At 37.0% G+C, this 14432-nt stretch overlaps 1 protein-coding gene across 1 annotated transcript; it reads left to right on the top strand.

The window, feature by feature from the left end:
• Positions 1–8938: 8938 nt before the first annotated feature.
• LOC110112226 (organic cation/carnitine transporter 3-like) lies at positions 8939–11654 on the top strand. Its single transcript, XM_020844373.2, has 2 exons — positions 8939–9920; positions 10869–11654. The coding sequence occupies exons 1-2, from the start codon at positions 8954–8956 to the stop codon at positions 11513–11515; spliced, it is 1614 nt and encodes a 537-aa protein (XP_020700032.1). The 5' UTR covers positions 8939–8953; the 3' UTR covers positions 11516–11654.
• Positions 11655–14432: the final 2778 nt, after the last annotated feature.

The raw sequence follows: 14432 nt of genomic DNA, 5'->3' as shown, positions 1-14432 counted from the left end.
TTCTTATGCTGGTCACACTTTTCTAACTCATCAAACGCAATTCACGTTCTTTTTTCTTTTTGCATCGTGAAATTAGGCTTTGACCTTGTTCTTTTAAATAAAAAAAAAAGAATTTGCAGGGCAGGGAAAAAAAGAGAATTTAAGATTTTGTTTGGATAATTTTCTAAATGTTTTATATGGAGATTATTACGTGCAGATGCCGAATGCGTCCGGAGGCGAATATGGAGCCACGTCATGCAATGCACCGTGCATTGGATGATGTTGCGCCTCTACGTTCGCATCCGGATGATGTTGCGCCTCTAGAATATTAAATGAGCTCAAATTCAAGCTTGTTAAAATTCGTCTCATCACGGCTTGAATTAATTAATTATTTAAAATTTAAGTTAACCTAGTTTTTATGCAACACAAAATTATATAACATTTATTTTTGGTAAATTTTATTATACATCTAATTATAACACTATATAACATAGTGCAGATTTTTAAAAAAACAATTAAATAGCGGTTGTTGTTTTTTTTTTTTTTTTCTCTTTTTTAATAGAAAAAGCTGTTGCAGCCTATTTTTTCTAATCAAATTAAAGATGCGTACACTGTTCCACCAAAAAAGCTGCAGTACAATAATTAAAGCAACCTCTTCGAGAACAGCCCTTCTTCTAAAATTTTTTTTTTTGGGGGTAAACTCGGGGCCAAGGCCCATATATTAAGAAACGAAGTTTAAGTTACAAGTAATTATAAATATACACAAAGACAACATTAAGCAAAAATAGTAGCTGGCAATACATAATAGACTCAGAAAAAAGAGGCTAAGATCGTCCAGATTAAGCGTGGAGATCTCAAAATGCCCAGGCTGAGGAACCGGTTGCCAGTCAGCACCAAAGCCTGTCATCACAGCGCCACCAGCTGGTGTAGATAAGAGCACAAAAACATGTCTGGTTGCCCCGCAGGCCATCCAAGGCATCGAAAGAATAGCCTCGCTCATCATCGTCCGTAAGCACAGCAAAACCATATCTTGCATAATGTTGTCTTTGAAGTATACCTGAGAAATGAAAGGCTGAATTTCCACAAAAAAATTGGATAAAGCCAACAGAGATTTGGACTAAATCCCAAAACTTGTCTTCTCAGGTCTGAACAGTAAAGGAGAACCAAAAATTGAGGCTAGCAATAGCCTCCAGCACAAGAATTCCAGCCCAAAAATGATGCAACAGCAAAAGGATAACAACCTGCCAGCAAGAATACTCCGAGAGGATTAAACACCCGAAAACGTCTGCTGTAAGAAATTTATGTTTTTCCATTTTGATGTTTTGAATCTAACCGCCTCTTTGATGTTGCATATAATTTTGGTGATATTGTTTCTGTCAGTGGAGAAACGACGGAGATTCCGTTCTTTCCATATGTAATAGATTATGCAACTAATTATAAGGAAACAGTAATTCTTCTCGGCATTGCAATAACCCACAGCATTACCAAAAAAATCCAATAACTGATGCAGGTTAGGTCTAAGCAAAAAGGCGTTGATGTCCGGCAATAAAATTTTGGTAATGTAAAAAGAGAAATCGCATTCAAAAAATAAGTGGGAATGATTCTCTAAATTACCAGAACACAAACTGCAATTTATGGGGATCTGTATGCCTCTTAAAAGTATGTTATCCGCAGTTTTAAGCTTGCCAACCACCGCCATCCAAGAGAAGCAAGCAAATTTAAGTGAGAAATGTTTATGCCAGATCTAGGTGTGCCAGTCCACCTTAGTGAGATGAGAGTAATAGTGGTCAATAAAATTATTAAAAGCCCACTTAACCGAACCATTCCAGCAAACCTGATTCTTCTCCGAGAAAATAACAGCTTTGATTTTGATAGCCAGCACAGCAGAAATGGAGTTTGGCAGAATCCAAACTCCCTTGTTCAAAAAATCATTAACCAGCAGATCATCCATGCCCGAACCAATCAACTCATTAAACATAGAACCATAAAGCCAAGGATCCCACTTAAAAGAGAAATAACAGTTTTGAGAAATAGAAAAAGAAATTTTCTCTTTGATATTATGGGCAGCTTGAGTGATTCTTTGCCAGAATTTGGAAGCAGTAGAGGGGACTGGCTTCCAGGGAGATATGTATTTAATTTTGTACCAATTGGTTAAAAGATTCTGAGAGTTGAAAAATCTGCCTAAAATGGCACAAGAAACCCCAAAATAAATAACATCAATAGATGGTAAGCCAAGTCCACCAAAAGCTTTTGGAAGAGTCACTTTGGACCACGAGATGAGATGTAATTTCTTGTCAACCAGGAGAGAGTAGCTTCACAAAGAAGCACAAGTGGAGATAGAAAGAGACAGACAAGCTTAGTTTTTTCTAGCGATTGCGCTCTGCTAGGGTTTGTGCCGCTTTGTGCTCTCTTCCCGTCCCTCGTCCGGGAGGGCCTCTCCCTCCTCCGATGGACACTTCCTCCACCGACTTTCCTCCTCTTCCTACTTCTGTTTTGGGTCCTTCTCCTGGAGGTTTCTCCAAGGCGGGGAATGGCGGACCTTCTTACGCTGCTAATGTTTTGGCTTCCTCCTTCAAGCCCGCGACTTTTTCGGTAACCTTCTACTCCCCTCCTCAAAAGCTCTCCTTTAAAGCAGAAGATTTGCATGAAGGCAAGAATATATGGACTTCCGCCCTTATTGGGTACTCTCTTGGCCCTCGTCCCTACTACGAGAGACTGCTCAAATCGATGCAAAGGCTTTGGACCCTAAAAGGCTATATGACTCTTCTTTCTCTAGCCGATGGTTTTTTCCTATTGAAGTTCTCCACTGAGGAAGATCTTGAGATGGTCCTTTCGGGTGGTCCCTGGTTTCTGTTGGGGAAACCCTTCATTCTGCAAAGGTGGTCTCCTAAGTTCAAGCCAAAGCGTGATGAATCCGCTCCCATTCCGATTTCGATCAAAATCGTAGATTTCCCGCTTGCGCTGTGGACTCCGACGGGTATTTCAAAAATCTCAAGTTTTGTGGGCATTCCAATTTCGGTAGACTCTCTCATTGCTAATCGAACTAGACTTACATTTTCCCGGGTATGTGTCCTTATCTCTAAAGATTCTGTTTTGCCTCATGAAATACCTATAGACATTGATGGTGAAGACCTTCTGTTAAAAGTTTTATACGACTGGAAACCCGAGAAATGCGAAGGTTGCGGCTCTCTGATACATCCTTACTCTTTATGTCCTAATAACCCCAATCCTCAACCAGTCATCCCCTCTCAACCTCCCAAAACTAGGGGACGTAGTTCCTCTAGACCTCACTCTACCCGCCCCCACAGATCCCCTTTAATTCAACCCCCTCCTAAACCCAACAACAACTTGGTTGTTCCCAACTCCACACCCCTAACAACCATTCCCCCTCCTGTTTCTTCCCCTGGAAAGCTCCCTTCTTTACCGTCTAGCTCTTCCCCTAGTATGCTTCCAAACCAACAGGCTCCCCCTGGAAAACTTCCTTCTTTACCGTCTAGCTCCACTATTCCTCCTCCCGTCTCCATCACTAACCCTCCTTCAGAAAAAAAATCAACCCTTACCGAATCTTAATTCTCCCACTGAAGAGTCTACCTCTTCAGCTTTCCAGCGTCCACCTAAGATTCCTCTTCCTCCTGACATCTCTCTCTTAAATAAATTTGCTTCTCTTCAATCTGATGACCAAATTCTGACTGATACTTTGGAGACAATCTCGGAAGCAGACTCGGCTTCCTGTTCTAACACGGAGACAGATAGTTTGACTTCAAAAGGTAGAGACAATATTGTTCATAATACAAGGTCTTCAGTTGAAAATGGAAAGTCACAAGTCAAGTCAAAGCCTCCCAAGGGGAAATTGGCCAAGAAGGCCAAATCTCAATTTTCTTAATGTCTTTGCCAACTCTAGCTAGTTGGAATGTGAGGGGTTTCAATAACCCTGACAAAGTTTGTTTTTGCAGATCTCTGATCAAAGACCACGACATTAAGATGTTATGTATTTTGGAAGCCAAAGTTGCCACTTCTTTGTTGTAAGATTTGTGGTTTTTGCGTTCTCATAGACTTTTTGAGAATGAGGGGAGCACTAATAATTTTTCAGATTCTAATCCGGGCAGAATCTGGATCAAATGGGACAATTTTGTGTTCTCTTTTCACCAATTATTCTCCACTTTCCAACTTATTCATGGAGTGCTATCGGTGGGATCCTTCCCACCTCTTTACTTATCTGTTATCTATGCTGCAAACTCCTTGGAGGATAGGAAATTCCTTTGGGAAAATCTTGTAGATCATATACCTCCTGTGGATCAACCCTGAGTGATCATGGGAGACTTCAACTGTTGTCGGTTCGATATTGAAAAAATGGGAGGCACTTTGTTGTCTAGTAGCAGATTGGGGGAGTTAAACAACATGATCTTCAACTGTGGCCTTCAAGATCTTTCATCAACGGGTTTGTTTTTTACCTGGTTCAATCAAAGGGTGGATGATCCTATTCACATTAAGCTGAATAGAGTTTTGGTTAACAATGCATTCCTTGATTTTTTGCCTAAGGCCTACTACATAGTTGGAACTCCCCTAGGTTCAGACCACTCTCCTCTAATCCTTAATTCTACGCATGAGAAACCTTTATCTGCTATGTTCATGTTCAAAAACTACTAGATTCATAAAGAGGGTTATTGGGATGAGGTTATTTCTGCTTTCTCTTCTAGATCGTCTAGAAGTCATTTGGCTGCTTTTTGTCACAGTCTCAAAATTGTTAAGAGAGCCCTCAAGAGTAAACATTGGGCTTCCTCCACGTCTCTCTCCAATGCTTTACTGGAAGTTAGAAGCAAACAGCATAAATGTCTTACTGAGATTCAAAGTCAACCTCTTGATAGGGAGCTCAATGACAATCTTAAGATGATCAATGATGATGTTGCCTCTTTGCAAGCTCAATGGAATTCCTGGGTTGCTCAGAGGGCCAAAGCTTTATGGCTTACTCATGGTGAAGATGATCTTGGGTTTCTGTATGCCAGGATTAGAAGTAGAAGAAACTACAACAATATCACAGAGATTACTACTCAGGATGGACATTTCACTAATTTTTCCGACATTTCCTCTGCTATAGTTAAACATTTTGAGGATAGATTTAATGCCTCTAATGCTCTTTTGTCGTTGCCTTTGAACATTCCTGCTGGCAAGTTAGTACCTCCTTGTTTTATGGCTTCATTGGTGGCCCCTTTGACTTATTTAGAAGTTAAAAATGCGGTTTTTGATGGAAATGAGAACTCTGCTCCGGTCCCCGACGGTTTCACTTATGCTTTTTATAGAAAGTCTTGGCACCTCCTTGGGATTCAATTTTTTAATGCTGTGAACAATTTCTTCTCTACTTCCTCTCTTCCTAGAGGACTGAAGGCCACGGCCATTGCTCTTATCCCTAAATGTTCTCATGCTACTAAGATCAATGACTACAAACTCATATCTCTTTGCAATGTGCTTTACAAAATTGTGGCTAAGATCATTGCCAATAGACTGAAAGTTGTCCTCCCTAGTATTATTCATGAAAGCCAGGCTGGTTTTATCACTAATAGATGCTCCACTTACAATATTATTCTTGCTTTTGAGATTCTTAGGGATTTTAGGGGATCCCACAAATTCTTCTGTGCCAAGTTGGACATCAAAAAAGCATTCGACTCTGTTTCTAGAGAATTTCTTATTTCCAGATTGCTTCAAAAAGGTTTTCCTGAAACTTTTGTGTCTTGGATTAAAGGGTGCATTGATGATGTACATTTCTCTATTTGCCTCAATGGCTCTCTTGAGGGGTTTTTTAAATCTTCTACTGGTCTTAGGCAAGGTTGCCCCCTATCCCCTCTGTTATTCTGCATTGTCATGGACGGTTTGTCCAACATTCTCATTAGCAACTCGGAGCTCCACTTCAAAGGCATAAAAAGTAAAGACTTATACATCAACCATTTGATGTATGCAGATGATTTATTAGTGGTGGGGGAGGCCACTAAAGATAATGCTGTTAATCTTAATGGTTGTTTAAACTTATTTGGATCTTTATCGGGGCTTCATGTTAATGCGAACAAAAGTGCTATCATTTTTCCCAAGCATCATCAAAACAATCAACTCATTTGTGAGGAACTTGGTATTCATAATGTCAACACGTCCCTCACCTACTTGGGCATCCCTATCTCTACTAAAAGACTTAATTCTTATTAATTTTTTTCGAGCAAGCTTTCTTCCTACAGACAGACAGCTTATCTTGACACCTAGAGTTTAAGCTTCCAACTAAACAATTTTGGGTTCGAATTTTTATGTATTGACACAGCCGACACTTACTGGCGAAACGAAGTCGAGCTCGAGCTTTTGGAGCCTGAGAGAAAATAGACGAGTCAAGCTCGAGTTCGAGCAGCTGTTTGGAGTGACAAGTATAGCTCGAGTAGCTTGAGTTTGCTGTTATTCGAGCTTGACTCGACTTATTTACATCCTTATCTCAAACGAAGATTAAAAGGTTTCGTTTGGGACGGCTTTCTTAATGCTTCTTAAAGCAGCTTTTTAGTACAAAAGTTTTAATTTTGGTACTTTAAAGTTGCTTTAAAAAGCAGGAAGAAAGTCGTCCCAAATGAAACCTAAGTCTAAGACTTTGTTTGGAATGATTTTCTTACTGTTTCTTAAAGCTAAATTTTAATACAAAAAAATTAATTTTTATATTAAAAATTTGTTTTAAGAAACAATAAGAAAGCTGTTCTAAACGAAGTCTAAGCATTCGTTTGAAAAAAAAAAAATTCTGATGAGTTTAAAAATTATTGATTTTTTTTTAAAATTAATATGATGTATAAAGTACTTATATTATATTAATTTTAAAATAAATTTAGTGTATTGCAAATCTATCCTGATAAGATCTTAATATAATTTTTATTTGAACAATATTATCATGTTAATCGTTGAGGATGAAGATAATGATATTTAGTATTATAAAGAGTAAATTAATTTTTTTTAATTTTTAAATTGAATAAAACAAAAAATAAATAAATTCATAATATTCTAGTCAAAATTTTCATCATGATAAATCTCAAGAGTTGAGTATAATATATGCAAATTTTAAAATTTTAATGATTTTGGGATTTTTTTAAGTAAAATTTTCTGAAAATATTAATATATTCAAATAGGTCACCAAAAATTCATCTTGATCGAGCACGAATCCCAATACAAATATAAAATTGAAGCTTTAGAAATTAAAATCAGAACAATCCAAACTCTTATTTCAATACGCTTATAATAAAATTGAACATCTCGAATAGCCAGCCGAATCTAACGACACCAAAATCGGTCTAATCCGAATCCGAATGGGTTTAAATCAAAGGACCAAAATATTTTTGAAAAACTTCAAAGCATTAATTGGATGATCTAATAATTTTCAAATATAACATGTTTATAGTCGAATCGAGTGGCTCAACGAGATGAATCCAATAAGCTCAAGATCACTTAATTCTGACATCTCTAGGACATCTAAATGCTTGATAAATATTTCATGATCAAGAGGATCAATAAGAGTCATCTGATGGAATACTCCCAACATACTCTTGATCTTTTACATATTTATTAACTATGCCACTAACAAAAAAAAAACTATTAATAGCCCCATATTCTTCATATGAAGGAGGAAGAAAAGGAGAAAATTTGGGGAACTCCCTTGTCGTCGACCACCGACCATCACTGGACTCCGACCTGTTCGTTGATCATAATCGGATATCTTCCCGACCACTAGCCGTCAATAAACTTCTGCTCATTCATTGGCTTCTCCTGGAACTCTTCCCAATCACCGACCATCAGCAGACTTCAGCTTGTTTGTCGACAATCGTCGAATCTCTTCCCGACCACAGACTGTTGCTGGACTTCTACCCCGTTCGTCAACTTTCGTCGGATCCCTTCCCGACCAACGACCATGGTCGATGGGCGAAATCTGACTTGTTCATCGACGACCGCTTGATCTCTTCTCTACCACCGACCGTCGTTGGACTTCTGTCCTATTCGTTGGCTGTCGTCAGATCTCTTCCTGATCAATGACCACCGTCGAACACCAGTCTGTTCGTCGACCACCACAGGATCTCTTCTCGACCATCGATCGTTGCTGAACTTCTGGCTGTTAGTCGGATTTTGTCAGAAATCTTCCCGACCATCGACCGTTGTTGAACTTCTGTCCGTTCGTCAACCACCGTCAGATCTCTTCCTGACCACCGACCGTTATTGAATTTCCGCCTGCTCATCGACTAACGCTAGAACTCTTCCCAACCACTAACCATCGTCAAGCTTTAGCCCGTTCATGTGCAGCTGTCAAATCTCTTCCTTACCATCGACCATCGTTAGACATTTACCCGTTCGTGGGCTGTCTTCTAATCTCTTCACGATCACCGATTATCATCAGACTTCTTTGATTCTTTATATTCGTTGAGTATTGCTGGATCTCCGACCATCTCGGTACCTGTGTTGAACATTCTCCTAACTGTTGATATATGATTTCTGATATATGCTGTATTAATACAAAGTTTAGCAAGATCTTCAACATATTATATTCACATTGTCCCCAAGTTGAAAAACGGGTTTACTTTTGTAACCTATTTAAACAATGGTGAAATCTTTTCAATTGGGCGAGGCCCACTAACTTTTCCTTTTTTTTTTTAGATTTTCCACGTAAAAATCTCTGTATTTCTTTAACATTTCAATTACCTACATTGAATATTCATGCATAACTAAAACTTAAAATTAATATCGATGGACGTAAAATTTTTAGCCCACAATAAAGTTCAAATAAATAAAAGGGAATTAATAACAATTATCTTATTAATTATTAATTTTGCCAAAATTTTAAATTGATACAAATTGAGGCATGTGATCTACTTTATCGTCCTTTTTAATCCCATTTTTTTGAGAGGAATTCCCTTCCAATTCAAAACATTGAGAATTTTCCTAGAGAAGCTAGGAACTAGCTAGAAAGAAATTAATGGCCGATACCACCCCCTTACTCCCTCCCTACCCCACCACCTCCTCCTCCTCCTCCTCCGCCTCCTCCTCCTCCGCCTCCTCCTCCTCACACCAAATACCTAAACCCTCCACCCACTCCATCGACGAGGCCATTGAAAGCCACATCGGAGCCACTACCGCCGCCGCCCAACTCCTCCCCGCCTCCCTCGCCGCCCTTGCCTGGGTCTTCGACGCCCAACAAACTTTCATCAACGTCTTCGCCGACGCTATGCCACCCTGGCACTGCACTTCCCCTTCCTGCTCAGAAGCGGCCGCCGCTGCAGGCTCCTCCCCCTGCAACCTCCCCCCTTCATCCTGGTCCTGGTCTCTCCCTCCTTACACCTCCACAATCTCATCTTGGTCCCTTCAATGCTCCTCCCCCGCCCTCCTCGCCCTCCCTTCCTCCTCTTTCTTCCTCGGCTGCCTCACCGGCGGCTTCCTCCTAGCCACCCTCGCCGACTCCCGCCTCGGCCGCAAGAACATGCTCCTCCTCTCCTCTCTTCTCATGTCCCTCTCGGCCGCCCTCACAGCCGCCTCCCCTTCCCTCCTAGTCTACGCCGCCCTGCGCTTCATCTGCGGCTTCGGCCGAGCCACAGTCGGCACGTCTGCCCTCGTTCTCTCCACCGAACTCGTTTCCCGGCGGTGGCGCGACCGCGTTAGTATTATTGGTTTTTTATGTTTTACCATTGGGTTTCTGTCGTTGCCGGGGATAGCTTATGTTGCGCGGGGAGAGTCTTGGAGGACTTTGTATGTTTTGACTGCGGCGCCGGCGTTTGTCTATACGGTGGTGGTTTATTTTACGATGAAGGAGTCGCCGAGGTGGTTGTTGTTGAAGGGCAGGAGGCTTGAAGCTATTGAGACGATCAAGAAGATGACGGGTGGTGGCAATAAAGTGATTAATTCCAGTTTCTCTAACTTGGCGTTCGTGGTTCCACATGTTGGTGCAGGTTTGTGAGATTTTTTTTTCTTTCTTTTTTTTAATGAAGTGTACTTTACCCTTCTATTAATTTAAAATCAAATTAAATAAGTTAGTATTAAAGAAAATTTTTATTTGATTTAGAAATGAGATTTAATTATATATATATGTACTTATATTATATATATATATATATTATATATATATATATATAATTATATAATTATATATATATATATTATAAAAGATATTAGATATATAATACTAAAAAATTTATGATATTCATGTAAATCTCCTATTAAACTAATACATATTACATACTTTGAAATAAATAAAATTATTTATTTGTTATATATTTCGTGGGTGAGGATATTTGTAAATTTTTAATGATGGATTAAAAAGCTTTAATTTATATATCATCTATAGTTTAGTTAATTATTTATGTATTACATTTATTTTAAAATAATTTCAATTTTTTAAAATTTTTCTAACTAAAATTGATTCCTCTATTTTTTTTCAAAAATATTATTTTTAATTATATTCTAAGTACTTTAGAAACTATATATTCATTAAAAATTTAAAAAATATCACATTTCAATAAATCTCAATACTATTTAATTTATTTTAAGATATATATATATAATATTATATATATATATATATGAGTTATTCAAAATTATATTACATATATGTTAAATAAATTATATAAGATTTTAAATTTTTATCAAGATAAACAAGTCTTTTTTTCGTCTAATTATTTACAATTCAAGCAATTCAATAAAAAAAAAATTCAGATTATATATATTTTTATCACTATAAGCTTCAAATTCATTGAATTTATTTTAAAATAATTATAATAATGTAAATTTTAATTTCCAAATAAATTCAACAACTTCAAATTCTTTAACATGCGAAAATTCTCCATTTTGTATATTCATTGTCACTGCAATAATTTCCATTTCAATTCCCACAACCTCAGACGAGGAGACCTCCGACAACATCTTCGCCGCCGCCAAAACACTCTGGTATAACCGTTGGGCTTTCCGGCGACTAACCGCTCTAATGACCGTCAGCTTCGGCGTTGGCGTGGTGTACTACGGCATGCCTCTCAACCTCGGCAACCTCTCCTCAAATCTCTACCTAAGCGTTGCTCTCAACGCCATCACCGAACTCCCTTCATCCCTCCTCGTCTTCTGCCTCATCAGCCACATGAACCGCCGCAGCTCCACCCTCGCCTTCACGGCAGCTAGTGGCCTATTCAGCCTAGCCTGCGCCGCTAAAGGCGGCCGCGGCGGGTGGCTAGAGATGGCGGCGGAGGCGGAGTTAGCCGCGTTCTTTTCGGCGTGCACGGGTTTCAGCTTTGTGTTGATATATAGCATAGAGCTATTTCCGACGTGTGTGAGGAATTCGGCGATAGCGATGGTGAGGCAGGCGCTTGTGCTCGGCGGGGTGTTTGCGCCGGTGATAGTGGCGGAGGGGAGGAGAAGGAGGGTCTTATCTTTTGGGGTGTTTGGGTTGGCGATTGGGTGCTGTGGGGTGTTTGCGGCGTGCTTGCCGGAGACGAGGGGGAAGGTGTTAAGTGATACGATGGAAGAGGAAGAGTGTGCGGGTGCATGTGGTAATTAATTACTGCGCTTTTTGGGTTTTTTTAATTATTTTTGTTATTGTTGGGATTGTTGACTGTCGCTTTTCCTTGCATTAATTTGATCTTTTTTGCATTAATCGTAGATTCTTGCATTAATGATTTTGTGGATTTTATATTGAATTTATATTCTTCATTGGAATTATTGGCAATTTAAAAAAATTAAATAGGACGCAATAATCTTAAGAGAAATTTACATACATATCATTTTATTTTATGATATTTACTTATCTAACACTCAAAATATTACTATTACATGATTGTCACTCATATATAACTTTAATATCAAACATATTACTCATATAATTCATTTTCATCATTCGTACGATCTTATAAACTTTAATATTTCATTCCATGCACCCAAATTTGTTCTATGGGTGGTAGTCATGTAATATTAATGTTTAGGATGTTAGAGAGATTTACATACATACTACATTATACTATTCTATTTACATATTTAACACCTGAAACTTTAATATTACATACATACCACCATAGTTCATTTTCATATCAAATATGAGTGGTATAAATGAAATATATGAGTGGTATGAAAGAAGTACAAGTGATATATTTGATATTAAAATAATATAGAGTGGTATGCATGTAATATTAAAATTTTAGGTGTTAGACATGTAAATAAGATGTTATAAAGTGGTATGCATGTAAATTTTCCAATATATATCACATAATTATGGTATATAACCATTTAGTTTAATTATTTGTCATATCAATTATGGTAAAAAGGCAAATATATGTCTGCAAATACTAATAATTATTTGGTGGATTTACAAATATGTCACAAAACTCTCAAGTATTTACATGTCTAATATTTAAATATTGCATTTAAATTATATGAAATATGCTACTAATATAAACTTTTTTTTAAAAAAAATGAAATACACTCATACCATTTGATATGATTGAGAAACTAAAGTGCAATATAAATAAATATAAAAGTTTTTGGGACATGTATGTAAATATATAAAAAAAACATATGATATGAATATGAATCCTCCTAATTAATTTATGATTTTGTTGTGCGCTTCTAGATAATGTGTGTCAGGCTGAATCGGCTCGAGCTCGACTCATTAACGAGCTCATGAGTTGAGCTTATCAAATCATAAGTTCCAGCTTGAGCTCAACCTGGCTGAGCTCGAAAGCTTGTTGAGCCGCTCGATTAACTTAAAATATATTTAGAAATTAATTTAATTTTGATAATATAAAAATGTTTTAATATTTTTAAATTAATTACATATAAAATATTAAAAGTTTTAATTTAAAAGTAAAAAATCTAAGTTTAACAGAGTCAAGTTTAAGCTCAGTAAAAATTAAAAAGTAAACAAATTTAGCTCGATTAGGCATATCATGGACTCGTCTTGGCATGCATGATAACATTTTTTGCCAAATACAAATTTTTTTTATAATTATGTTATAAAAAAGATTAAAAAATCTTTATTTTGGACGCAATTTAATTGCTTAGAAATCTTTTTTTTGTTGACGAAACTTTATCTACTCACACATTCGCGTACGATAATAAATAAGACAAAAGGGGCGAGAGAGAGAAATACGACGATGCACTTTATGCCGGCCAAGCTTAGTGGGTAGCCATAGATTCGCCTATGGGAATAAAACGACTGAGCGACAGAGCCACCATGCACTGTAAGGCTGGCCAAGCTTAGTGGCTATGGAGCATTGGATACACATAGTTCTCCTTGGCCTATTGGTTAAGAGTTTAGGCTTCCAACTAAGAGATTTAGGGTTCGAGTCTATGTGTATGCATCCAAAAAAAAGGAGCATTGGATAATATTTTGTTTTTTATTTTAATGTAAAAATTAATATTAAAAATTAAAAAGCTTATTTATGGCTCAGATTGAAATCATGTGGTATAAATATTATTTTGATTTGTGAATGCACGAGCTTCTAGCATTTGAAATTGTTCTTGCCGAAAAAGGTTAAATTCTTATACGTTAGTTTTATTCAATACAACATAAGATTCTCATGTTGTAAATCATGTTGGTTATATAAATTATAATTGTCATATTGATTTATATAACACATATTGATTATTTATAACAACATTTGTATTGTATGATTATGTGTATGTCGGTATATCCCTATTGATTTTTGGCTAGTCAGGGTCGACGGGATTTCCTTGGGGCTGGTGTTTACCTTCCCAATGATGGATATATGATGAACCAATAATAGATATAAATATTTAATTATAAGAAAATATAAGTAATGTGAATTAAAATAATAAATAATTATAGATCATTTTGAGGTATGATGATTGATGATACCTAGCATGATTGCATTTTAAGGCATTAAAATAATTGCATTGATAGTGAATTGCCACGTGTAATAATGTCATTAGCATATTAAATTTATGTTGTAAGAAATATGACATTTGTCAGTACTATTTTGTTTTGATGACTTTAGGTTGTTACTTCTACCCTTTGCTTGTCTATGTTGTATGCCTCACTCCTTTGTAGTTTATGCTTTGATAAATAGTTACTTGCTAAATCAAACTCATCCGTCATCTTTTTCAACAAGTCTTACATGCGTGTTTGATGTATCACCAACTTAGGAGCAAAATTACCAGCAGTAAACTGTTCTTTCGTTATTTACTTTTTGGTAGTAGTTTATTATGTTTGCGTTTCTATGGGTTGGGTAGTTTCTTTCCTGCTTTTTGGTTCTATTTATATTCGTGTTGCTTGTATCAAGACTATTGCTATTTGGATGTCTTTATTATTTAATCCTTTAGTAATGAATTGGCTCTTTATTTCACTTCCTCTGATGCATATATATATCATGTTGTATCTCTTGTATATGTATACTTCTCTTTGTGAAAGCAAATTAAGTTATATGTCGCTTCTATCATTATATAATCAATAGCCAAATGAT

Source organism: Dendrobium catenatum, unplaced genomic scaffold, assembly GCF_001605985.2.
Source record: "Dendrobium catenatum unplaced genomic scaffold, ASM160598v2 fragScaff_scaffold_1373, whole genome shotgun sequence".
Classification (NCBI taxonomy): Eukaryota; Viridiplantae; Streptophyta; class Magnoliopsida; order Asparagales; family Orchidaceae; genus Dendrobium; species Dendrobium catenatum.
The sequence above is the reverse complement of the archived record's forward strand: the minus strand, read 5'-3'. Positions and strand labels throughout refer to the sequence as shown.

Coding starts and splice junctions, on each gene's coding strand:
- LOC110112226 (XM_020844373.2), top strand. CDS start 8,954: ATGGCCGATACCACCCCCTTACTCCCTCCCTACCCCACCACCTCCTCC. Junction 9,921..10,868: donor GGTTCCACATGTTGGTGCAG/GTTTGTGAGATT, acceptor CCACAACCTCAG/ACGAGGAGACCTCCGACAAC.